Source organism: Astatotilapia calliptera, chromosome 5 (genome assembly GCF_900246225.1).
Source record: "Astatotilapia calliptera chromosome 5, fAstCal1.2, whole genome shotgun sequence".
NCBI lineage: Eukaryota > Metazoa > Chordata > Actinopteri > Cichliformes > Cichlidae > Astatotilapia > Astatotilapia calliptera.
Window position 1 is genome coordinate 10,541,396 of NC_039306.1, and position 14,184 is coordinate 10,555,579.

General features: G+C 38.4%; 1 protein-coding gene and 2 pseudogenes across 1 annotated transcript; all 3 read right to left on the reverse strand.

Moving 5' to 3' along the window:
- Window positions 1-2,383: 2,383 nt before the first annotated feature.
- LOC113021655 (transcription factor HES-4-like) lies at window positions 2,384-3,831 on the reverse strand. Its single transcript, XM_026166355.1, has 2 exons — window positions 3,709-3,831; window positions 2,384-3,597 (listed from the first exon to the last, which is right to left on the reverse strand). Exons 1-2 carry the CDS (start codon window positions 3,829-3,831, stop codon window positions 3,274-3,276), a joined length of 447 nt encoding a protein of 148 aa, XP_026022140.1. The 3' UTR covers window positions 2,384-3,273.
- Window positions 3,832-9,845: 6,014 nt separating this feature from the next.
- LOC113022108 (transcription factor HES-5-like) lies at window positions 9,846-10,689 on the reverse strand (annotated as a pseudogene).
- A 2,508-nt stretch (window positions 10,690-13,197) lies between these two features.
- On the reverse strand, window positions 13,198-14,184 carry LOC113022110 (transcription factor HES-5-like; annotated as a pseudogene).

The window sequence follows — 14,184 nt, forward strand, 5'->3', positions numbered from 1 at the left end:
GCTTGGAGCAGTTGGTCGTCCAGGTGAGATCCTCGGAGATGTGGACTCCCAGGAACTTGAAGCTGCTCACACGCTCCACAGCCGTCCCCTTAATGTGGATGGGTGGATGTGGGTCAGCATTCCTCCTGTAGTCCACGATGAGCTCCTTGGTCTTCTCGGTGTTAAGCAGCAGGTTGTTTCTGTCGCACCACTCAGCCAGACGATCCACCTCCTCCCTGTAGGCGGCCTCATCGTTGTCACTGATGAGGCCAATCACCGTGGTGTCATCTGCAAACTTAATGATGGTGTTGGAACCATCAGCAGGTCTGCAGTCGTGGGTGAAGAGGGAGTAGAGGAAAGGGCTCATCACACAGCCTTGTGGTACACCGGTGTTCATTGTGATGGTAGATGAGCAGCGGTTATCCAGCCGGACATGTTGGGGGCGGTTGGTCAGGAAGTCCAGTAACCATTTGCAGATGAGGGAACTGATACCCAGGTCTGTCAGTTTCCTGATGAGTTGTGAGGGGTGGATTGTATTGAATGCTGAACTGAAGTCTATAAACAGCATTCTGGCGTAGGTGTTGTTGTTGTCCAGGTGTGAGAGGACAGAGTGCATTGCGATGGAGACTGCATCCTCTGTGCTCCTGTTCCGGCGGTATGCGAATTGGTGGGGGTCCAGGGTGGGGGGGAGACAGGATTTGAAGTGTGCTAGGACCAGTCGCTCTAAGCACTTAGTGATGATGGGGGTGAGTGCTACTGGGCGGTAATCATTGAGGCAAGATGGGTTGGAGTTTTTGGGTATCGGGACGATGGAGGTGGATTTGAAGCAGGCCGGTACCACAGCGTGGGCCAAGGACAGATTGAATATGTCTGTGAGCATGGAATGGATGCCATCACTACCCCTATTAATTTAACTTTTCTGTATCCTCTAGCTTTATTTTCTCCTGTGCAGACTGAGACAACATCAGTGTTTTGCAATAAATTTCCAGCTAGCTATCTAATTAGACAGCTGTTTTCTAGAAATCCCCAGTGACTTTCATTGTTTTTTAAAGTGGTGATTTGTGAGTTTTAAATATTAGCTTGTGTTTTCTCTCAGAAAAGTGGGGTACTAATAAAATCGACTATGTTAACCGGATAACTTGCAGAACCTAAGAATTAGTGATATCCATCCAATGTAAAGCTGTATCTATAGCATGTTTCTAGAAACAGTATGTCTTGTTGAGCAAGATTCCCTTCTGTCAGGGGCATGGAGGCAAGCTGTTACATGTTCATCTGGTTTCTCTGTTTCATATTATCTTGGAAAATATATTCCTGAGAAAGAAACGTCTTTGATTTGAGCGCCAACAAGACATAAACATGACAAGAGAGAGAAAGACTGTCTACAGACTTGGCAAAGGGTCAAGTGAATGAATGAGAAGAAATGCTGAAGTAAACTTCAGGCTTCTTGCAGTTCATTTTGAATAACCTTTATATGCCTACTTAAAGAGTTTGCATGGGCACTTTTAATTAAAGACCTCTAGTTTGTTCAGTTTAACTTGGATCCACAAATACTTATGAAAGCATCTGTGACAGGGAGCTTCTTCATTTGGGCTTGAACTTACAATAGGCGTTATGACGAATAGATTTTTAGACCCCAAAAAATTAACAACGATTGAATGTGTGACACGTTGAGCAGTTTGCACTGTCAATAACAAAATTATTCTTTCATTCGTGTCTTTAATTTAAATCCACACAAGACACTTTCGAAGATCTCTTGTTAAAATAGAGATTAACAATAAGAAATGACAATTAAAAAAAATGGTGTTACTGTTTTATGTAAGGAATGGACAAAATCATGGCCAAAAAGACAACAACAAAACGATTAGAAATAGGGAGTCAGGCTCCCTTTTATCCCCTGTCACTTCAGGGCAAAGGTCTGGATCTATTGTTCCTCTGAGGCTCTGTGAGTGAGTTTCTTCTGGTTTCCCACAGTCCGTCCTTTCAGTGCTTTCACTACAGGAACAATAGAAGTGTGTCTTAGTCTGCATGTCGTTAGATTTCATTTGTGATGGTTTCATGGAAGTGAGAGCTACAACAGAAACACTTAATTTTATCAAAGTAGCAGTGTCTAAAAAGTGTCTTTTATTTTTGTTTTAAAAACCCAAATATCCAGAAAGTTCCCCTCATTAAAAAAAGAATTGAACCTTGTTTTTCTTTTGTATGCTCTAACCTAAATAGTTTTTAGACTGCAGCATTTTTAATTGGATATGTAAATTAAACAAAGATCTGTGATAAACACCCCTTAAATTGACCTAAATTGGAAGTGAATGGAGTACATCTTTGCCATTACTTATGAAAACCACAACAAACAACATGGAAATACAGTTTTCACTTGGCAGTGTTTGTTTATTTAACAAGAGCCACATAAAACATAAATGTTTTAAACAGGAAGTGATGACACATCACAACGACAACTTGTAGATTTCTACAAGGCACACTGTGCTCAGAGAGAGTGAAGGGACACCATCTTTGTGAAAGACAAAATATTTACAGCATTTAAGAACACATTAATCAATATGAAAACTATTAATATCGACCTTCAAACAGATCACATTTACGTTCCCAAAGGAAAAAAAGAAACACCTATCACAAAAAAGCTGACAGTGTGAAACATAAAATATTAATCTTAAAACAGATTGGTTTTCAGTAATCACAAAGTGATCAGTGTTTGTCAAAAGGTACAAATAATATACTGTTTAATCCTCAGTGAAGTGGGGGTTAAAATGGTCATATCAAGCCTTTTATAATTAAAAGGATAAACAACTGGATCTTAGAACAGATCTGTTTTGATATTAAATGGGGGTCAAGTTTAATTTTACAATCAGTCCAGAAAAAGGACATTTCAATCTTAGATCACAAGGGTCAAAAACCAACAAACAAAATACTACATTTGGTTCATGCAACATGCATGACATGAGGTTTTCTTTCTTAATGTGCAAGATGTCATTTCCTCAGGAAATGTCATCTTGCACAGAAAAAAAACAGACAAAAACTATAGTACTATATATACAACTATGTTACCATAACACGTACATTAGGCATTGATAATAATCGCTGATGCAATCAGATTTCATTCATGCTACATGCATGACAAGATATTTTCTTCCTTAACACGAAAGGCTCTATTGCTGTCATTTCCTCAGGAAATGTCGTCTTGCACACACAGAAGAACACAGAAAGTTCAAATAATTCAGTCCTGTCACGTTTGACCAATATGGTCTCTTTTTTCTTGGTATTAACTCCAGTTTGTCGTGTCTACCATGGCCTCCAGAGAGCGCTGTTGATCGGACATTTGTTTTTTTTGGTGATCATGTTCTGGACTGTGGAGCTCAGAGGAGAGAAGTCAGCCTCTTTCAGCTTCTTATCAGAGGCAGTCTGCAGCTTGTTGCAGTGCGTCAGCAGGTTTCTCTGCTGCTGTAGCTGTGTCAGGAAGCAAACGGTCATCTCCAGGATGTCTGCTTTCTCCAGTTTGGAGTCTGGCTGCTGTTTGAGGAACTCTGGACCCAGGAGAGACTTGAGCTGCTCAATGCAGGTGTTGATTCGCTCTCTGCGTAACTTCTCCACCAGAGGCTTTCTGAGCTGCAAAGAAGAATAATGCAATTAATAAATTTGTTCGGGAGTTTTGTGTTAGCAAGAAAATATAATTGATACAATTTTATAGAAAACAAATTTCATTAATTTTTGATTTACCTTGTGAGTCAGAGTCAGATGCTCCTCAGAACTGTTAATTGCTGCAGGGATTTTAGGTGCCATGCCTGGATCTCTGTGCTGTGGAGATCTCTGTAGAGAGAATCTGATCTCTACTGGTTTCATCCCTCCCATTTATACTCCAGCATCTCCATATGAATGTGTGGGTCTTAGTCTGGTTGAGGTTTCCCACAGTCTGAGCCAATCAGAGTGCTCTGCGAGACAATAAGCCATGTGGAGCCAGCAGCATGCTGCCGTTAATGCCTGGGGGATAATAGTGAGGTCTCAGGGGAACAGGTGGAAGACTGTGGGTAAACGAAGGGAGTGTAACAGATCTCTGTGTGATTATGGGAAAGTGGTGACCCTGTAGGGAAAGGAGATCTGCTGCCTGATACTGGGATCAATGGTTTTGACCGAGCACACGCTGATTATCCCATCACATGTCAGGGAAAAACATTCATGTTTTAATGTAAAAATTATGGGTAAAAATAAAATAATGGGATTAATGGTTTATTTCGCATGTGTTGTTTATAATGAGATTAATATTAAGGGAAACTGTAAACATCAATTTGATTTTAACTGATAATTTCATTTATACTATTGTATAAAGAGTTACAAATTTTGTTTTATATATATATTTTACAAATGCAAGAATATATTTTGGTGTTGTACCAATTAATTAAATCATAATGTCTCTAGAAAATAATCATGTAGCCGACCAGATGCAGTCATGTCTTTTGACACGTGCCATATAGTGAGCATGAGTAGCAATTTAATTTCAGTTTCCCACACCCGTGTTATTGTCAATGAACCACAAAAGAACTTCTGTTGCAGATGCTGTGGGTTGTTATAGAAACGTGAGGTTACATCACCAACCACCTGGAGGGAAAGAATCCCATTGGCTGCCTTGGACAGATGTTACAATTAAAATTTATAATAAAAAAAACATTCTTAAAGTAATCAAATTAGGGTACCACAATTTGGAAAGTATTATTTTCAGTTTGCAATCAGCTACACATTTTATACCTCTAATGCTAATCATGATTACTGATTACTGACCATCAACTACATCAAAATCTCACCTCTTAGGGTCCTGGGGGTGGGGGATGGTGGTGGCAGTTTCATGAAGTGTGTCCAGTGCTTCTGGTGGATAATTCACAACTGGTGGGGTGAATGTGTCCTACTCTTTTCTCCAGAGTATTCACTTAACCATAAATAAATAAATAATAATAATAATAATAATAATAATAATAATAATAAATAACTCTTGTGCCCTGTTGCAGGTTGAAAATTCTCCCATAGAATCATCTTTAAAAATATTTACCTATGTAAAAATAAAACTGAATGTCATGCCCTGTCATAATTGACATAAATAACTTAAGCAAAAATATTAACAGTATTGGATGGCCTTCAACTTTTTGTCACTCAGAGTTTACATGAACAACAAGAAGGTCAGATTTTGCAGCAGCTGAAAAAAAATATGTACAGCTGCAGCCTGTGGGTGGAATTAGATTATTTAGAAACTGAAGTTGTTTCCCCTTAACTTAAACCTCACATAGTCTTAAATGTAACAGGATACAGCTTCATCTTGTAATGCTTAACCTCACTTCAACTTTACTCTAACCCGCTGTGCTTACTATGAGCTCATGAACCTTTGTAGTTAAAACAAATTTAACAACAACGGGTCCACTACAGCTGTGCCATTAAAAAAATGTTGTAACTGAATTTTTAAATTACTGTAATGTATTGCTAAATTATTTTAGTTAGTTTGACCCCAAAAATAAAGATCTATCTCAAACTCTGCAAATGAAACAGTTTACTGAACAAAATAGTGGTGTGATATATAAAAAACTAGAGTAACAGTTTTAATCAAAGGCTTGATGTTAAACTGATTGTTGTAAAATAACAGACGTTTTAAGCTCTGTTCTTTCAGGGCAAAGGTCTGTATCTGATGGTCCAGAAGGGCTCTGCAGACAAGTTTATTCTGGTTGTTGACTATTCGCTGCTTTTATCATTGACCGCCAGAGGGCGCTGTTGTTTGAACATTAGTTTTTGGTGATGCTGGTGGAGCTCAGAGGAGAAAGTCAGCCTCTGTCAGGTTCTTGTCAGAGCACCAGAGCAGCTGGTTCAGCAGTGGGTCAGCAGGCTTCTCTGCTATCAGCTCTGCTATTTGCTCTGCTGTAGCTTTGTCAGGAAGCAAACAGTCATCTCCAGGATTTCTGCTTTCTCCAGTTTGGAGTCTGGCTGCTGTTTGAGGAGCTCTGGATCCAGGATAAACTTCAGCTGCTCAACGCAGGACTTAATTCTGTCTTTGCACAACTTCTCCACAAGAGGCTTTCCCAGCTGCAGAAAGTAGAAAATACATTTTTAAAAAATTCAAGAATTTTGTTTTAGTAAAAATTTATCTAATTTATTACAAGTTTTTGACAATTGCGTCAATTTGTGATTTACTTAATGAGTTGGGATCACTTTCTCCTGATAAGCGATCATTGCAGTAGGGATGTAGGTGGATCTCTGTGCTGTAAAGGTCTCAGTGGACAGAACCTGATATCCCTCCCATTTATACTTCACCATCTCTATATGAATGTTTGGGTCTTTCCCTGCTTGAGTTTTCCCAGTCTGAGCCAATCGTGCTCCTGTTATTGCCCAGGAAACAGTGGCTAGAGATCAGGGGAACAGGTGATGGACTCTGGGAGAGAAGTACTCTCAGAACTCAAATTGAATCTCAGAAAATAGAAACCCTGTAAAGAAAACTAATATGACTCCTCATCCCAGCTTAATGATCTATTAACGATCTAATTAATGAACCACATATAAAGTAAAACTTACTTCGATTTTTTGGTCTCAATTTGTTTGATAATTTCTAAACCCAAACCTTTAATGCATCTTTTTTTAAATAAATAGTCAACTGAACATCATTCAGTTTTAATGAAATGCTTAATTTTTATGCAGGATAACAAGTTATGTTTACTAACATGTTGACAGTTTATCAGATTGGTATTGTGGGCTGTTTTAGTTTTCTGATTGGTTTGCTGTAGTTTATTGCTTTACTCAAGTACTCAAGGCAATAATTGTGCTGTTGCTCTTGTGTCAGTGACATGTGCCTTTTAGTCAATGGGAGTAACACGTTGATCTGGGTTTCCCACACTCACTCCCTGTGCTGTTGTCAGTGAGCCACAAAGAGACTTTAGTGGCAGATGCTGCCTGTGTGTTGCAGTAGAAAGAAAGCATTGCATCACCAACCATCTGGAGGAAAGGATCCCATTGGCTGGCTCTGAGTGGTAGTAAAATTTGAAATTGTGGTGAAAATCTGCCATAATCAGAGTAGTTTCACATCATATTTTCAGGTTGCAATCACTGTGATGGGGTGTTCATGGGGATTGCTGAAGTGTGCCAAATCCCTTTGCAGTAATAAAAAGCTGCTGGTGCTTTTGCCACAGTCCTCCAAAATTAGCAGGTGCCTGCCTACAAATAGACTTTCATTAATGGACTGCACACGTGCAGGTGCTACACAGTGGATGGGCTTCTCAGCAAATAATTGCCCATTAAGCCTTGAATGCATTTCTTGAACCCCATGATATACATCTATAACACATTTTGAGTTTGATCAAGCATTGTTTATTTAAACTATTGTTTGTAATGATAAAGGAATTGTTTCCTTTTGGAAAGCCAGATATCATAAGCAATATACTGTAACTTGGACTTCAGCTGTTATTCTCTTAGTTAGAAAAAGAAAAAGTATGATGGCCCGTGCGATTTTGTAATTTGAGGAGGGTTTAGACTCCTGATTCCTTGTTAATCTGTCAGGGCAAAGGTCTGGATCTATTGTCCCACAGCAGCTATGTGAGTGAGTTTTGCCTGGTTTCCCACACAATTCCCTTTCACTGCTTTCACTGGAAGAACAATAGAAGTGTGCCTCATTATACAACACATTAGATACATTGTCTGACGTCAAAGGGATGTGTTTAAAGTTACATTTAAAAAAAAAATGAAAACATGCACGAATGCACAAAAACATGAATTGGTTTGATGGCTTAATGTTGTTCAATTAAATACAGTGACACAAAACGAATAATTCAGCTTCATTAAATGAGTTTCGATTATATTGCTCCAGACTTTGATAATTTAGTTAAATAAAACATGTGTAGTTTGATTGTCTGTTAAATTTCTTGAAAACTGATAGCCTGGTTTAAAGATGAATTACATTTAAATAAATTGGCATGTTTTTTTAAAAAATATTTATGTTAAACGTCAACAAAAAAAAAACATGTCTACTCACTGTACTGAACAGAGAAACAGCTGTCTTTATAAAAGACACAAACAGATTGTGTTTCACATAAAGCAAGGTAGATGTTTACAAAGTTATGAGCACCAATTCATGACTTTGTAGCGACAAGTTCACACCGTATATATTCTGCCAAACTATGAGAATACTATGTGATCATGAAATGTTTTTTGGAATTGGACTTCTCTGTATGTTATTTTTAAACTTTTTCTCTCTCTTTGAATTGACTGTAAGTGCTGAAAATTGCTAGTAGGAAAAATACACAGTTTTTGTGCTGGACAAAGTCATCTTGTCCATGTCACATGTGTGTCCTCTGTCTCTGGTTTGTAGCTGCTCTCAGTTTCCCACACTCAGTATTGAATCATGTGGTCAGTGCACGACAAAAGGACCCTGAAAAGACATTATATAAAGGTTTGGCTGTGCTTTGACTGAAACTGCGTGACGTCACTAACCATCTGTAGGGAAAGTACATGATTGGTTGGCATGACCAGGCCTGATAAAAATCCCAAATTACTGTCAAAACCAAATCAGTTGTTTATAACTAAAACAATCTGCACCTAACTATTACACTTAATGGAGAAATTTTGGATTGCACATAACCAACTAGTGATCGATAGTTAAGGACTCACAGCCTAATTTGGTTCTAAAGTGTGCCAACAATCCACCGCTGAAAGGATGTTAGTGACATATTTTATGTACATTCATTTTGGACGCTTATTAATAAGAATAAATATTTGCATGTTAAGTATCTTAACACCTGTATGTTTAACATGATCGGTTTTCAGCATTATGCCACCATATTCCATTTCACTCTCTGTCTACCGAGGACAAAGATCAACATTCATTGTCCCCACTGGGGCTCTGTGAGTGAGTCTCTTCTGGTTTCCCACACTGCGTCCTTTCACTGCTTTCACAGGAAGAACAATGGAAGCGTGTCTCCTTACCCATAATATTAAAAGACAATAGTTATCGTTGAAGTTTTGGCCCTCCCATGGCCTGGGGACTGCTCCAAAGTGGTGGCCAATAATTTGTTGATATTTGAAGCTCAAGAAAAAAAAACATTTAAATTTGAATTTTTATATTTAAATGAAGTCCTCTTCCAGTTGTGAATTTCCACTTTTTGATTGAATTATGGATTGACAAATGAACAAAACCTTGTATGATCACAATATTTCTTTATTAAGACACACTCAGTATTAACATTTTATAAAGGCTCCAACGGGAGGTAGATAGAGGTGATGATACATCACAACAGCCTGGTACCGTACTCAAAATGAGTGGAGGATCAGTCATCTTTACAAAAGACACCAACAGTATGATGTGAATCTTCATATCAGACTTTCATAAAACATGCTCGAAAAGGCATTATCTTAAAACAATCACAAAGTGATCCAAATAAGTCAATCCACTGTCTATACAGTGTATTTATCAACTTAAATGCATTTAATTGATACACCAATGATTCTAAAAATGAAAAATAATCTGACATTGTGTCATTCCCATAGGGATTATTTTTTCTAGTTCTTTTTTTTTTTACATGAAAAAGCAGAATAACAGGTTATGAAAACATCTGTACATACAGAAGAAAGTTTTCATGTTGACATGATGCTTTCTGTCTTTAGTCAAAAGTTATTGTTTGGGTCAATAACAAACTAAAGATAACAAATGTTAATATAACATCATCAGTACCTGAAGAGTAGGTAATATTAATAATTTCAGATGCAATCAGATTTCATTCATGCAATGTGCATGACAAGATATGTTGTTTCAAAAAACCAAATACTTTGTTTCTTTGATTTCCTCAGGAAAAAAAAAATCTTCCACTAAAAACCAAAAAAAGTAAATTGTTCTGTATGAACAAGAGGAAAAATCTTAAAAATCTCTGAATTACAGAAGAATGCGGCTCTGAATTTTTTGACCAATATGATCATTGAAGTTAGTAAGGCTGACTGAAGACTGTAGGTTTCTACCACGGCCTCCAGAGGGAGCTGGTGAGTGTGTTGTCTTTGGTGATGCTGGTCTGGACTGTGTAGCTCAGAGGAGAGAAGTCAGCCGCACTCAGGGTTTAACAGAGGAAGTGTGCAGCTGCTTGATGTGGTTCAGCAGGTTTCTCTGGGACTGAGTCTTCACCTCCACCTTTGACAGGAAGTTGACCATCTCTTGGGCACACCTGGAATAGCTCTGTTCAAGAACTCCTGATTCTGTGGTTTGACGCTGCTGCAGTCTTCTCAGGTAGCAAACGGTCATCTCCAGGACGTCTGGCTTCTCCAGTTTGGAGTCTGGGTGCTGTTTGAGGGGCTCAGGACCCAGAAGAGACTTGAGCTGTTCAATACTGCTGTTGATTCTCTCTCTGCAGATCTTCTCCACCAGAGGCTTTCTGAGCTGCAAGAAGAAGAACAAAGTCATTAATAAAACAGTTCTGGTGCATAGTTTTATTGTTATCAAACAAAATCTTTCATGAATAATGAATGACATTCTGATCTGATCTCCAATTTACCTCATGATTCAAAGAGAGATGATCACATCACATGGTCCTGAGAATTAGTCATTACTGGAGAGACTGTAGCTGCCATGGCTGGATCTCTGTGCTGTAGTGGTCTCTGTAGAGAGACTCTGATCACTGCTGCCTTCATCCCTCCTATTTATACTCCCACATCTCCATATGAATGTGTGGGTCTTGGTCTGACTGGAGTTTCTCACAGTTTTGACCAATCAGAGAGCTGTCCATTAGAGAAAAGAAATCTTGCCCGCCACATTGATACATCCCAGGGGAACGAGTGGAGCACTTTTGGGTGGGTGTGTCAGCGTAAAAGAAAAGCTCTGTGTGAATCTGAGAAAGTGGTGACCCTGTAGAGGATACATCTGCTGCCTGATGCTGAGATCAGTGACTTTGACTCGGCACACGCTTTTCAAATCAAACTGTTTCTCTGATTAAGATACTTTTCAAGTCTCACCTGACACCCACTTAGTGTCATTGATTATCCTGAAAGTAACATTTTTGGTTCTCACACAAACTCAATCAGACATCAGATGGTCTGTGTGTTTTTCTATGGAAAAATCATTTAATGTCAGATCTGATCTTTTCCTTCTGACATGAAGTTCAACTCATGTGGCAAAGTTACCAAATTTCTGAAGTGTTGTAGAGAATGTTTAAAGATTAAATAAAAAAATCACTGAGATAGTTCTGCGAGGAAACTACAAAATAATAGCAGTGATAATAACAAAAAATATTGTTTCATTATAACATATAGAATGGATTTATCTTTTTTTTTTCTGATGTCCAGATGTAGCAGGTGTGTTTTTTGCTTTTCAGTTTGTGGTTGGTGTGAGCAGATAGTTGTCCTCACTTTCCCACACTCAGTGCTGAATGATGTGGTCAGTGCACTACAAAGGTCTTTGAAAGGAGCTTTTGTGATGGTCGGTGGTCGTGTCTTCCAACAGAGACAGAGCCTGACGTCAACAACCATCTGGAGGGAAACAACATGATTGGTTGACTCAAAATTTACTCAAATTTCAAAAGCTGAATATTTTTGCTTTCTGTAATAATATACAATCCATGATCCACTATTTCAGTTTACAGTTGGACAAAGTTTGAAAATTGCCCATCATGAAACTTTCATGTTTTCACAAGCTCCAAATCTCATGTTCTGAAATGCAGGAGAAGGTCAAGGCAGCTGTTTCCTGAAGTGTGCCAAATCCCTCTGGACAATAGTCAGAAACCCGTGTGGTGAAGAATGCAAATCAACTTGAACTGTGACCCTCCTTCTCTTTGGTCCTGGAGAAGAAAAAGGCTCCTCAAGATGTAATTTTATCTACATGTACAATATGTATGGATCTGTGTGAATTCTGGTAAATATATGTATTATAGATTAAAACAGCAGGTCACAGTTTGGGGGTAAAAAAAAATCACAAACACTTTAAAGTTATGATCATAAAAATGTTTATAGATATTGTAATCTCATAAATTCCTCCATTAAATTACAACTACATTATTTCTTAAGTGCTACAAAACTTTGGAGATCAGCAAATATTTTCATGTTATTTTATTTCATGGTATGTTAAAAGTAACTAATCCCATACAAATGTGTTGTTGTTTTCCATCATCAGTTTTCATTCCATCATACTACCTATCGACATGTTTCTCCTCAGGACAGAGGTCAGCATCTGTTGTCCCGCTGGGGCTCTGTGAGTGAGTTTCTTCTGGTTTCCCACACTCTGTCCTTTCACAGTGTCACTGGAACAACAATAGGAGTGTGTCCCCTTACCCATCATGTGAAGAGACAATAGTTATCATGAAAGTTTTAGCCTCCAAGTAACGACTGCTCCAAAAATGGTGACTGCTTAAGGAAAACATGACACACATATCATTACTTATCGGACTATTTCAATCAAGCTATTGCATATACAAAAAGTCCCATATGAGTTATAACTCATCAGATATTTTAATTTGATTTGAATATTATTGTCATTTTAATTTCTGTGACATTTGGATTAGAATAAGGCTCCAGATATGATCATGAAGCCCTCACCTGTCACCCTACTACACCATAGTCCTGGTGTGAGCTTTGCTGTTTTTACAATATATAGTGATATTGGCCCAATAAATGTATAGGATGCCTAGATGAGTGATCCACTATCACTACAAGACATATATGCGTAACATAGAATGAAATGATAACAGAAACACTTTGATGTCCTTTCAGTGGTTGTTTATTAAGATAAACAGAGCGTCAAGTTTATATATGAGAGTAAGATAAATGATGATGCATCACAACAATAACTTGGTAACATCACCAAGACACTGCACTCAAAATGAGTGGGGGACCAATCATCTTTACAAAAGACACAAACATTGTGACATGAATCTGCATGTCACATTTTCATAAAATACACTTTGGAATAAGCACAAACTGCACTTTATAACAAAGACAAAGAACAAAGGGATTCTACAACAAATCACATTAAAACAATCACAAAGTGATATGAATAGCTGAACCAAATCCACTGACTTTACAGTGTCAGGTATATAATCCTCTTAAACAAAGGACAAAAATAAATCTGGCTCTGACACAGAACAATGCAGAATAATCACAAAGATTAAAATTAGTTTAGAAGAAACATCTCAGCAACATTTGAGCAATCGTGTGTTATCAACATGATAAAATTCAAGAAGTAATAAACTTCATTTCAACATAAGTCACCACAATGTGATGCACATTTTTACATACACTGCTAGTAAATATCAGCAGTAAATGCAAATTGGAACAAGAATGTCAAATGTTCTTTCTTAACATGAAAGAGGAGCTTGTTTCATTCTTTCCATAGGAAATATTTGTTACATGAACATGTGAATTATGCCTGGTTTTACAAACACCTTCTGTACATACAGAAGAACAAGTCTTTGAATTTTCTTTCCCTGCAATCGTTGACCAATATGATCAGTGTTTAGTAGTGATTCCAGTCTGCAGGTTTCTACCACGGCCTCCAGAGGGAGCTGGTGAGTGTGTTGTCTTTGGTGATGCTGGTCTGGACTGTGTAGCTCAGAGGAGAGAAGTCAGCCTCACTCAGGGTTTAACAGAGGAAGTGTGCAGCTGCTTGATGTGGTTCAGCAGGTTTTTCTGGGACTGAGTCTTCACCTCCACCTTTGACAGGAAGTTGACCATCTCTTGGGCACACCTGGAATAGCCCTGTTCAAGAACTGATTCTACGGTTTGACGCTGCTGCTGCAGTCTTCTCAGGAAGCAAACAGTCATCTCCAGGATGTCTGCCTTCTCCAGTTTGGAGTTTGGCTGCTGTTTGAGGAGCTCATGACCCAGAAGAGACTTGAGCTGTTCAATATGATTCTCTCTCTGCAGATCTTCTCCACCAGAGGCTTTCTGAGCTGCAAGAAGAAGAACAAAGTCATTAATAAAACAGTTTTGGTGCATAGTTTTAGTGTTATCAAACACAATCTTTAAAGAATAATGGATGACATTCTGATAATATCCAATTTACCTTATGATTCAGAGTCACATGATCCTGAGAATTAGTCATTACTGGAGAGACTGTAGCTGCCATGGCTGGATCTCTGTGCTGTAGAGGTCTCTGTAGAGAGACTCTGATCACTGCTGCCTTCATCCCTCCTATTTATACTCCCACATCTCCATATGAATGTGTGGGTCTTGGTCTGACTGGAGTTTCTCACAGTTTTGACC

Coding starts and splice junctions, on each gene's coding strand:
- LOC113021655 (XM_026166355.1), bottom strand. CDS start 3,831: ATGAAACCAGTAGAGATCAGATTCTCTCTACAGAGATCTCCACAGCAC. Junction 3,598..3,708: donor ATCTGACTCTGACTCACAAG/GTAAATCAAAAA, acceptor TCTTCTTTGCAG/CTCAGAAAGCCTCTGGTGGA.